This window comes from Theropithecus gelada, chromosome 14 (genome assembly GCF_003255815.1).
Source record: "Theropithecus gelada isolate Dixy chromosome 14, Tgel_1.0, whole genome shotgun sequence".
Lineage (NCBI taxonomy): Eukaryota > Metazoa > Chordata > Mammalia > Primates > Cercopithecidae > Theropithecus > Theropithecus gelada.
The window spans coordinates 110,416,548-110,428,641 of NC_037682.1; the positions used below are offsets into that span (position 1 = coordinate 110,416,548).

General features: G+C 57.1%; 1 protein-coding gene across 2 annotated transcripts in view; it reads right to left on the minus strand.

Annotated features, from left to right (window-relative positions):
* Positions 1–375: 375 nt before the first annotated feature.
* BCL9L (B cell CLL/lymphoma 9 like) overlaps positions 376–12,094 on the minus strand; it is a 30,170-nt gene continuing 18,451 nt past the window's right edge. For both annotated transcript variants that reach the window (XM_025357057.1, XM_025357058.1), the window contains 5 exons: positions 7,463–7,679; positions 7,215–7,299; positions 4,841–7,133; positions 4,149–4,430; positions 376–3,743 (listed from right to left, as the gene is read on the minus strand). In XM_025357057.1, coding sequence (XP_025212842.1) covers positions 2,650–3,743; positions 4,149–4,430; positions 4,841–7,133; positions 7,215–7,299; positions 7,463–7,679 — 3,971 coding nt within the window. In that variant the 3' untranslated portion in view covers positions 376–2,649. The remainder of the gene's footprint in view (positions 3,744–4,148; positions 4,431–4,840; positions 7,134–7,214; positions 7,300–7,462; positions 7,680–12,094) is intronic.

The window sequence follows — 12,094 nt, forward strand, 5'->3', positions numbered from 1 at the left end:
AGCCGTGCTCTGCCCCTGTGAGGATGTCACTCAGATGGAACCGCAGGAAGCTGCTCCGTGCTTGTTTGCTCACCTGGGGTGTGGGAGGCACTCCCTCCCACCTCCCTCCCACAGTTCTGGGCACTCCCTCCCACCTCCCCACCCTTTGATCGGGTAGGGAGTCAGGGACCCCTGCACTTGTCCCACCAAGCCAAGCAGCCAAGCTCCTTGGGAGGTCCCATTGGGGAAATAACAGCTGTAGCTGAGGGGAGAGTGTCTTCACGGGGGAACAACAAGGAAGACCTGGGACGGGCCTTTTTTCTCTGACTATCTCCTAGCAAGCTGGGTAATCTAATTGACAGAGGAGTCTGAAGCAGAGGCAAAGAGGCAAGAGGCTGGATTTTGAATTTTCTTTTTAATAAAAAGGCACCTATAAAACAGGTCAATACAGTACAGGCAGCACAGAGACCCCCGGAACAAGCCTAAAAATTGTTTCAAAATAAAAACCAAGAAGATGTCTTCACATATTGTATTTATATATTTATATTTATATATATATTTATATAATGGTACAAAATGGCTAGGGGTATGGCCATGGATGGAGGGAAGAGTAGGCTGGCCTGTGGCGCGGGTGGGAGGAGAGGGGACGGAGAGGGCACTCGGCCCGCTGCGATCTGACCCCTCTCTCCTCAGGGCAGGAAACACAGAGTCAGACAGTTTGGGGGGTCTTGGGCCAGGGGTGGAGGGCTCAAGGGCACAAGGCCCAGGCTGAGGCAGGGCGGGCAAAGCGCCTGGCAGGATGAAGGGCAAGTGACCCCCCAAACACAGAGGCCCTGGCCATGGCCCCTGGGAGGTGGCCGGGGGGAGTCAGGGGCCTGTTGTCAGCCCCAGAGGAAGCGCTGGACCTGGCCGATGGTGGGCCGAGAGGACAGCACCAGGCTGGGAGAAGTGGGGCAAGTTCCCTTTGTATTACAGCTGCCAGTGCGAGACCAGGCCCTCCAGGCCAGGAAGGCTAGGGACTGGTCCTGGTAGAAGACACCCTGTCTAGAATGGCCCTTGGCCCTGGAGGCGGGGCGCAAAAGGCCTCGGCCAGGGAACTGCCCTGCCACCTCCCGAGGCAGGAAAGGAAGTGAGAAAAGGAGAAGTTTTTTACTCCTGGGGCCAAAGTAGGGGACAAACACCCAGTCGTATATGGCTTCAGCTCTGACCAAAGGCGGATGGGGAGCTCTCCTGGGGAGGAGCAGGGAGCCTAGGGGGAGGCAGTGGCTGTGCCTGGGTGGGCACAGACAGATCTGGTACATGGCCCTGAGCCCTGGGCAGAGGGACAACCTTGCCGGTGAGTGGGCAGGCAGAAAGGAGGCGGCAGGATGCTGTTTCCCCAATTCCATCCTCAGGGGGTGGAGCCTGGAGGGGAGGTGCACTGACTCAGATGAACTGTTCTCCCCCTTCTTTGATAAGAAGTAGGTGGCAGCAGCCTCTGGAAGTCAGGGCCCTGGAGGTTACCTGGCCCATGGCTACTGCAGCCACAGGCCCCAATGGCACCATGCTACACCTTCCATGGCTCCACTCAAGGGGGCCACACAGCCACCGCCTCTTCCTCCTTTCCTTCATCCCAAACTGGGACAAAAGACTTCAAGTTCTGGCTAAGATGTAGCAGCGGGGGACGCCCAGGCATCGAAAGTGGGAAGCCAGGGCCCCGTGTCACCGGTGTGGGCAAACACGTGTGCGTGTGCACACATGTTCTCCCCGAATCACTCAGCAGCAGACAGGCTGCCGCCCTGGGGGTCTCAGCCCTGCTAGGGCTCACCAGGTGGAAGCCTAGGTGGTCTGACCTCAGTTTAGGAGTGGGGCATTTATGTCATTTTACCATTTGGGAAGGGGACAGGAATGGTATCCCTTAGGGACTCAGAGACACTGCAAACAATGGGTGGCCATGTAGGGCCGCACGTCCTGGGTCCAGGGGAATGGAGAGGGCAATAACTTGAAGAAGGGGGAAGGGTTTCTTTTATCCTTTTTTTTTTGTGTGACTTCTATCAAAACACAGAAATACAGCACACGCACAAACCAGCACAAAAGCGCAGCGCTCTATTTACAGCTCCGGCTGGCACCTGCCCACCTGGCCAGCCGCCTGCAGGGAGGGGTGGGAGAAGGGTCAGCCACATCAGCAGGGAAAGGATACGAAGCAGGTAAAGACAGAAGGAAAATGGGGGGGGGTGCAGAGAAACGAAGAGGGAGGTGGAGCTCCAGCAATGTGGACACGAGGAGACAAGAGCAGAAGGGGCTGGGGGAGACCTGACCTGTCCTTCCTCTCTCCCCCCAGATCACATCCAGGACTCCAAAAGCATAGCTGAAGGGGGTGTGGCGGGTGTAGGGATGCAGGGAAAGAGGTAAAATAGAGAGGCTCTATAGGAATTGGGTGGAGTGGGGGAGGGGCAGTCCTGGTGGCCAAAATGGAACCAACCCCAATCCAAAATCCCCCCACCCCACTCTGCCACATCCCCCTAAGCTGCCAGCACATCTGGTTTCCACAAATGCCACTCCCTACGCAAGCTCCCTCCCACCCCCTCCACCCCACCCCTCGACCCAGGCCATCCCAACATTGAGGGGAAGAACTTTGTTAAGGTTATCGTATTTGCAACATTGCCCCGGCTCCAGCCCCAGCAGCGACTTCTAGAAGGGCAGGTTGGCCATGCCACCTGGCGCTGGGAGGTAGCCCATCTGGCTGTCCAGGGACACACTGCGCTGCCGAAGGGGGTGGGACACCATGAGGTTCTGCTGGGGCGGGGGGCCCATGAGGGAGCCCTGCGGGGAGAGCATGTGGGGCGGCTGGCTGTAGACCTCGCCCCCCACGCCCCGCTGCTTCATCAGCATGAAATTCTGCTGGGTCATGAGGCCTTGTGGAGGGGACATGACCCCCTGGTGCAGGCCATGGGGCACCATCCCTTGCTGTGGGGGCACGCCTGTCCTGCCCAGCAAGGACATCTGTCCGGGGTGGCACATGGACATGTTGAGCCCCCGCTGGACGCCCTGCTGGCCTGGGAGGTTGGGAGGCCGAGAGGGAGTCTGCTCCGCCATCATGTTCTGCAGGTTCATGAGATGCAGATTGGGGGGCTGAGCCTTGGGGGGCTGGTTCTCGCTCTTGGGGAAGTACTGGAGGGTGCTGCTTGGCTTCTCAGAGGGGATGATCCTTGACAAGTCGAACTCGGGGATCCCCGTTGGGGTGGGCCGGATCACCTCGCTCAGCTCGGGGTCGTTCAGCACTGATGCCACCCCAGGGAGCACACCCGGTGGGTATGTGTCGCCCATGCGCCCAGCCATGGCTTTGCCCATCAAGTGCTGCTGGGGAGGCATGGGGCCTGGCGGCTGGTTGGGCAGGTCCTCGGGAGGCAGGGGCATGCCTGACGGGTAGTGCTGCTGCAGGCCAGGCCCCCCGCCCCCACCCCCAGTAGGGGCCATGGCACCATGTGGCTGCTGCAGTCGAGGGGGGAAGGGCATCATCTGGGAGGAGCTGGGCACCGGGCCACATGGGGCATTCAGGGAGTCGGGGCCCCCTGGGGCCATCATCATGGAGTTTTGAGGGGGCCCTCCTGTCCCCTGTGGGTTGGGATGCAGTGGAATGTTGGAGCCCAGAGGGGTGGGGGAGGGCAGCATGGCGGGCGGGGGCTCATGGGACAGGGGCTGCTGGCCTGGCAGGTTCATGCCCATGGGGCTCTGGGCAGCGGCTGAGTTCAGGTGCATCTGGCTGGGCTGGCTGTTGCTGATCCCTGTAGGGAATAAAGACAGGGGGTCAGGCACGGTGCGCCCAGCTTAGGGAGGGTGCAGGGCTCAGGCCTTCCCCACTCCCAAGCCAGGTGGTGCCAGGGGTCGGAGTTTTCACCACTGGCTTCCCCTGGCTGGGAGGGAAGGGACTGGAGGCACTGAAGCTAGAAGCCAAGAGACCAAGTTCTGGCTCAGGTCGCCAGACACCACCAGGTGTTGGAAAGACCACTCGAGTGCTCTGGGCTGCATTTCACTAATGACTCCAGTGAGTGGGAACAGCATCCCGGAGCCTCCACCCCCATGCCCAGGGCATTCAGAAGCACAAAAAAGTCAGCACAACCACAGCTGTGCTACCCGATCCCAGTGCCCACACCAGCTGGCCTCCCTGGGGCCCCAGCCTGTCCTCGCACCTGGCCCAGAGCCCTGTGGTGGTGGTGGGGGGGGCAGCAGGGGCCGGTCGGGCAGCAGCTCGTCGTCTGAGGTGGCGATGGTCTTGATGGCATTGTGGTAGAGCGGGGTGGAGCTGGGCATGGCGTACTTGGACATCTGGGTCATCATCAGTGACAGGGGGTTCTGGGAAGGCGTGGGGTCTGGGGAGGAAGTGAATGGTAGGCTGGGGTTCATGAGGCCGCTGGGAGGGTTGGCGGGAGGTGCTGAGGAGCTGCTCCGGGGGCCGCTAGGCGGGAGGGCACCTACAGAAACGGGGAGACAAAGAGAGCAGGGGTGACTGGGGAGGGGCAGATGAGTTCGGCTGTGGATATTGGGGGGGTTTAGGAAGAGGTCAGTTCCCCAAATCACCTGGTCCTTCAGACACACCCACAGGCCCCCACTATCTCCAGAGCCCACCAGTCTTCAAGCAATCCCTGCAGCCTCAGGGCCCCGAGCAAGGGGACCATCCTGGGCACCAAGTACAATCCCTCAAAATGCCTGAGACTCACGTAACACCCTCTGAGAAAGCCCACAGCTGTCATTATCTGCCCCGCGAGCAGAGTCATCCACCTCTGGGCCCCAGTACAGAGGCCTCGACTCACTGCCCAGCCCCAGCATGGGCACACTGCTCAGAGGCTGCCTGCCTGCCTGCCTGCCTGCACAATTGACTCACCCTGTTCCATGTTGCTCAGGGTGGTGGAAGAGTTCATGTTGAGAGGCGGCTGCTTGTTCTGGGAGACCCCAGGACTGGGCATGGCCGTCTTGGGTGAGGCAACCCAGCCTGGAGAAGGCACCGCCATGGAAGGAGACTTGAGCCTGCTGGGCGAGCCAGTGGGTGAACGGACGCTGAGGGAGGAGCCGAGGACCTGGGGCGACTTGAGAGGTCCTGGCGGGTTGGCAGAAGGCAAGGGCACCATCTGTGAGGGAGTCTGGGGTGACTTGAGGTTGGCAGAGGGCGAGGTGACCAGGGGTGAGTGCACCTGGCTAAGGGTGGGTGACTTCAAGTGACCCATGCCCGGTGAGCCCATCTGATTAATACTGATGGTGAGGTCCGAAGGCCGCCTGCCTAGCCCCCGGTTTGGGGCTGAATGCACGGTCCCAGGAGGATTGGAGGCAGAGGGCAGAGGCATGTGGCTGAGCCGGGTGGTGCCCACGTTGCTCATGGGCATTGAGCTCTGATCAGGGCTGAACATGTCTTGGGTATTGCCCATGTCCTGGGACATGGCTTGGTAGGGTCCCTGGCCCCCAGAGAATCCCTGCTGGCCCTGGTTGGGAAACTGTGAAGGCATCAGCATCTTTTGCGGGCCGCCCATCACGCCACTGCTGTTCTGGGCCCGAACCCGGGCCATCTCCTCAGGACTGAGGCCCTGGGGCCCCATTATGTCCCCAGGGCCCCGCATCTTCTGCGACATCAGCATCTGCTGCTGCGGGGTCATCTGCACGTTCAGGTTCATGTTCATGTTCATGTTCACATTCATGTTCATGTTGAGGTTGCCTGGCCCCATGGGCGGGTCCACCTCCCTCAGCCCAGACTGTCCCATGGGAGGGCTCAGGAGGCCCCGGCCTCCACCAAACTCCATGCCCATGGGAGTGCCCGCCAGGCCCTCACCGCCAGCCATCTGCCCGGGGAACATGGCAGGATCCATCTGCCGGTGTGCCTGCATCATCCGCTCCATCTCCATGCTCTGTCCCATGCCACTGCCTGCCATGCCCAGGGGGCGCTGCATGCCCATCGACCGCTTCTCCAGCAGCTGGTGCCGCAGCAGCTCCTCACGGACTCGGGGGGTCATGAATCGCTCCGCCTCACCCTGCCCACCTGGGTAGGGCATGGTGTTCTGGGCAAAATTGCTGGGTCCCCCCATAGGGGCCAAGTCTTCGGTCCAGCCCATGCCTGGTCTTACGGGCCTCTGCATGGCATTCATGGGCACCTCCATGGGCATACTCTGCATGCCCCCAAACCCAGGCACCCGTTGTATCTGGTTGCCTGGGAAACGGGGGCCAGGAAAGGGAGGTCCGCCCCGGAGCTGCATGGGATCTTGAACATCCATGGGTCCCCGCAGCTGCGCACCCATTCCAGGCGGCCACTGATCCCCAGGCTTGCTGTGGTAAGGAGGCGGGGGCCCCCTCACCATCATGCCCCCCATGCCCATCATGTCCTGCAGAGGGCGGCCCCCGTGCAGCCCAATCTGTTCCTCTTTCCGCCGTTTCTCCTCGTAGTACTCCTCCTGCAGCTTGCGCCAGGCCACCTGCTCGGGCGTGAGGCTGTCCTGGCCCAGCCTCTGTATCATCATGTTCATCTGCTGCCCCATGTCCCCACCCGGGGGGTGCCCAGGCACTTCGTGCTCCAGAGGGGGGCCCCCTAGGCTCTGTGTCTGCGAAATCATGGACTGCAAGGGTTCCTCGTACTTCTTCAGCCCGCTGGGAGGGGCCGTGGGTGGCTGCTGGGCGGGGGGAGGGGGTGCTTGTGCTGGTGGGCCCCCCTCACCCGCTCCTCCTGGGGTCCCCTTGAGGAAGGGCTCAGTCTCTCCACTGCGGAGCAGCAGTCGCTCAATGTCTCGCAGCGTCTGGAGGGACCGTTCCCGATGCTCCAGCTGCTCTTTGGACAGGCCCTCTGAGCCCACCAGGCTGCGCTGCCCGTTTCCAGTGGGGGCTGCCTCCCCCAGCAGGGCAGGGCCGGGGGCACTGCTGGGGTCTCCTCCAGGAGGCAGAGGGTTGTTGGCGGTGGTAGCCGTTGGGGTGTTAGGGTGGGTGCCCCCAGTCCCACCACCTGTGCTGGCAGCTCCCACTGAGTTGGGGGCCAGGTCCTGACTGCTGTCCTCAGGAGGCCCCTCTGGGGGCAGAGCAGGCGGGGCACTGCCAGGGGCCGGGGGTGGCGGCGGCGGCAGTGGAGGTGGCTGGGACTGTGGGGTGCCCGCTGTCGGCGTGCTCAGGGGTAGCGGTTCTGGGGTGGGGGGCACTTTAGGGGCCTGCAGAAGGACAAAGAGAGCATGAGACAGGTAAGGGGACGTTCCGCCCCGTCCTGCTGCTCACAGAGGCACCACGCTCACCTGGTCAAGCTTGGCCCGGGGCACGTTCTGCTGGTGGTAGGCGAGGATGGAGTCTGCCCGGCCCTGCAGCACTGCCTCCGCAGCCCTGCACAGAGTGAGGGCACCCACAGCTCAGAGAGGTGAGCAGGAGGGAGCCCCACCCTCACCCACCCCACCCTGCCCCTGCACATGGCTCCCTCAGAACCCCAGGCTGAGAGGTGCTGGGCAGAGAGAGAGAGAGAGACGTGGCCTGCCCACCAGGCACTTACGTGTTGGCCAGGTGGGTGGTGAAGACGTATACGAACTGCGAGGGAGGCTTTCCGGGGACGCCCCCGCCCCCGCCCCCGCCCCCAGGGGCATCAGGCCGAAGGCCAGGAGGAGGGCCGTGCGGGGCGCCTGGCACGCTGCTCTCGCTGAGGGGCAGTTGGGTGGTTTGGCCGGGACCCAGCTGTGGGGCCGCCATGGCTGGGTCTGCTACATTACAATCTGCAGGAGGAGAGAGGAGAGGGAAAGGGGCTAAGTGGTCCAGACGCAGGAAGGACCAGCTGATACCCCTCCCACTGATGCTCACAGCCTTACAGCTCGTGCTCACAGGAACATATGATGTCACTATCTGGTGTTCTCATCAGGCTGGTTTCCATCATGGCAAGAGTGGTGACCAGGTGGAGAGCAGGGACAAAGAAAATGTGTCCTTTCCACAGGCTCCCATGGGCCTGGCATTCTGCTGGGGACTTAACAGGTGTGATTTCATCTCATCAACACACCCTGGGAGGAACCTGTCACACACTCCATTTAACAAAGGAGGAGGCCGGGCGCGGTGGCTCACGACTGTAATCCCAGCACTTTGGGAGGCCAAGGCGGGCAGATCACCAGGTTAGGAGATCGAAACCATCCTGGCTAACACGGTGAAACTCTGTCTCTACTAAAAATACAAAAAAATGAGCCGGGTGTTATGGCAGGAGCCTGTAATCCCAGCTACTCAGGAGGCTGAGGCAGGAGAACGGCGTGAACCCTGGAGGCGGAGCTTGCAGTGAGCCAAGATCGCGCCACTGCACTCCAGCCCAGGAGACAGAGTGAGACTCCATCTCAAAAAAAACAAAAAACAAAACAAGAAAAAAAAACAGTTACACAGCCAGTTAGTACAGAGCCAGAACTGAACCCAGGGCAGGGACTCTGAAGCTCTGCTCTGAGGTCTGCTGCTGCCCCTCAAACTGGGTAAGTGTATGTGCACACAGTCTAGTCACCCAGTTAGGGAGAAGGCAGAGAGGGTACACAAGCTGATGATTCAAATGATGGATGGTTTTTCACTCCAGCCCCACCACTAACTGACTTTGTGATTTTATGAACCAGACATCCCCCTAAGCCTTGGTTTCTTCATCTATAAAATGTAAAATACTAACCTCCTCCTTGCACAGCGGGCAGGTCAAAGAAATATATTTTTTAACAGTAAGTTTAAATCAATGTCACAGAGTAAAAAAATCCATTTGAAAAACAGAGAGCCAGGAGCGGTGTCTCATGCCTGTAATCCCAGCACTTTGGGAGGTAGAGGCGGGAGGATCACCTGAGGTCAGGAGTTCAAGACCAGACTGGCCAACATGGTGAAACCCCATCTCTACTAAAAATACAAAAATTAACTGGGCATGGTGACGCATGCCTGTAATCCCAGCTACTTGGGAGGCTGAGACAAGAGAATTGCTTGAACTTAGGAGGTGGAAGTTGCAGAGAGCTGAGATCGTGCCACTGCACTCTAGCCAGGGCGACAGAGGGAGACTGTCTCAAAAAGAAAGAAAGAAAGAAAGAAAAAAGAAAGAAAAAGAAAGAAAGAAAGAAAAGAAAGAAAGAAAGAAAGAGAGAGAGAGAGAGAGAGAGAGAGAGAAAGAAAGAAAGAAAGAAAGAAAGAAAGAAAGAAAGAAAGAAAGAAAGAAAGAAAGAAAGAAAGAAAGGAAAGAAAGAAAGAAAACACAAAAAGCTGACATACTGGAAACACTCTCAAGACAGACCAGCTACCCTCAGCACCAAGGGAAGTTTTGTTCCATGGTTATACACTTGACTGTAAGTCTTAGCGTAGAAAAAAATCTCCAATGGGTCTAGGTGAGTGGGTAGGCCCATTCCCATGCCAAGAAAAGCAAGTCACGGTGCCTGGCCCACAGATAGTAAGTCCCAGCATTCTCAGTTAATGGGAGACAAACTGCCTAAAGTTGTCTCCATTGAGCCAGGGCAGTGACCACCAGGCCATGGGCCCAGTGTCAGGCTGCCCTCTTTGGAAAAAGTTTCTTTTCCACCTTCTTCTCTGATGGACCCACCCCAAAATGGCCCTGCTCTAGACCCTATCTCTCCAATTTTACATAGAAGAGCAGAGCCAGAAATTTGTGGGGGAGTTTAAGAGCTGACCTCGATGTATGAGGGTTGCTAAGGGGCTCTTGGATACAAGCTATGGGGAGAGAGGCAGGGCTTAGTCCAACAAGGAACTTTCTAGTACAATAACAACGATAAAAGCTAACATGTTATATGTATAACCTCATTTACTCCTTGTACGAACCCTATGAGATAAATAATATTTTTATAGATGAGGAAACGGAGGCCCTTTCCCAAATTAACAGAAATAACCTGGGTTGCAAACCAAGGTAGCCTGATGGCAGAACTAGTTCTGTCAATGTCTACGTTCTATCGCCCCTCCAATAAGAACTCTTTAAGAATCTAAGGGCAGTGGCCAGGTGTGGTGGCTCACACCTGTAATCCCAGCACTTTGGGAGGCTGAGGCGGGTGGATCACCTGAGGTTGGGAGTTCAAGATCAGCCTGACCAACACGGAGAAACCCCGTCTCTACTAAAAATACAAAATTAGCTGGTCGTGGTGGCGCATTGCTATAATCCCAGCTACTCGGGAAAGCTGAGGCAGGAGAATCACTTGAACCTGGGAGGCGGAGGTTGTGGTGAGCCGAGATTGCGCCATTGCACTCCAGCCTGGGCAACAAGAGCGAGATCACGTCATTGTACTCCACCCTGGGCAACAAGAGTGAAACTCTGTTTCAAAAAAAAAAAAAAGAATCTAAGGGCAGGCCGGGCACGGTGGCTTATGCCTATAATCCCAATAATTTGGGAGGCTGAGGAGGGTGGATCACTTGAGGTCAGGAGTTCGAGACCAACCTGGCCATCATGGTGAAACCCCACCTCTACTAAAAACACAAAAATTAGCCAGGTGTGGTGACGCATGCCTGTAATCCCAGCTACTCGGGAGGCTGAGGCAGGAGAATCGCTTGAACTCAGGAGGCAGAGGTTGCAGTGAGCCAAGATTGCGCCATTGTACTCCAGTCTGGGCAACAAGAGTGAAACTCCAACTCAAAAATAAATAAATAAATAAATAAAAGACTCTAGGGGCAGTACGACTAAATTAGTTACAATAGTCGCCTTGAGTATGGGATGTCAGCAATTTCTACTTTGTATTTCCCTATGTTTGCCAGGCACAGTGGCTCACTCCTGTAATTCCAGCACTTTGGGAGGCCAAGGCATGAGGATCCCTTGAGACCAGGAGTTTAAGATCAGCCTGGGCAACATGGCAAGACTGTCTCTACAAAAAATACAAAAATAGCCAGGTGTGATACATGTCTGAGCCCCAACTACTTGGGAGTCTGAGGTGGGAGGATCACTTGAGCTCAGGAGTTTGAGGTTGCAGTGAGCTGTGATCACACCACTGCACTCCAGCCTGGGTGTCAGAGAGAGACCCTGTCTCTAAACAATAAATAAATAAAACTCACAAAGTTTCTACAATGGTGCAGTCTGATGTGACATAAGTGAACTGGAGGTGTTGGCTATGGGGGGAGGTGTCTGGCCTGGGAGGCAGTAAAGGGTTCTATCATCAAAGGGTTCAGCCAGAGGCTTGGCGACCACCAGGGGAGAGAGAACCGATACAGGATGGTCTGTGAGGTTCCAGTTAGCTGTAGAGGTTTGGTATTTGACCCTCTGCACCCCGGCCACAGACATAGTCTGCTCACTCCATCACATTTGCTGACTCTCTTTCCTCCTCTATAATTGACATTATGATAACACTGACCTCACAAGGCTATTGTAAGGATTAAATAAAATAGAGTAGCAAAGTAGTCAATGTACTCTTTTCTTTCTTATTTCTACCGTCCCTGCCTTCAAGAAATTCACAATTTAATAGTCTCTAGCTAGTTTCTTTTTCTTCTTTCTTTACTTCTTTCCTTTCTCTCTCTCTCTCTCTCTCTTTAGAGATGGGGTCTCCCTATGTTGGCCAGGCTGTTCTTGAACTCCTGGGCTCAAGAAATCCTCCGGCTTCAGCCCCGCAAATTCTGGGGATTACAGGTGAGAGCCACCGCACCTAGCCTCTCTGGCTAGTTTCTTATGTCTCTCCCATCAAAAAGATGTAAACTTTGAGGGGGAAAAAAATGTGTACAAGCTTCCCAGGGGTAGGGGTTACCTCTGGCTCTCCCCCATCACTCATGGAAGGCCAAAATACAGGCGGATTCATAAAAGAATCGGAGGAGGAGTGGGCATCCCTCCACACCCACTTCTTGTCCTGGTGACACACCCTGGGTACTTGCCAGGAGTCAATTAGAGGTTAGGGAAGGGCACCAGAGATACAGCCAAGTGGCAGCTCACACCCAGGCTTAGCAGGGCTTTGCACAGCAGAGCCAACTGTCCCACTCCCAGGGACACTGGACCTTCACTGCCCTGCCTCCACTAACCAGAAGGTGGCAGCATAGGCCAGGAATTCACGAGTAGAGGTGTGGGTGATGTGACCAGTAAGGTGGCCATTCCACTCTGCCTCACCAAGGGTCCTTAGGGAGAGGGGGCCACTGAGCACCTGGAAGGCAGAGGCAAGGCTGTTGCAGTGCAGGGAGGGACAGAGTCTGAGGTGGGATGGGAGAGACAAATCCAGGG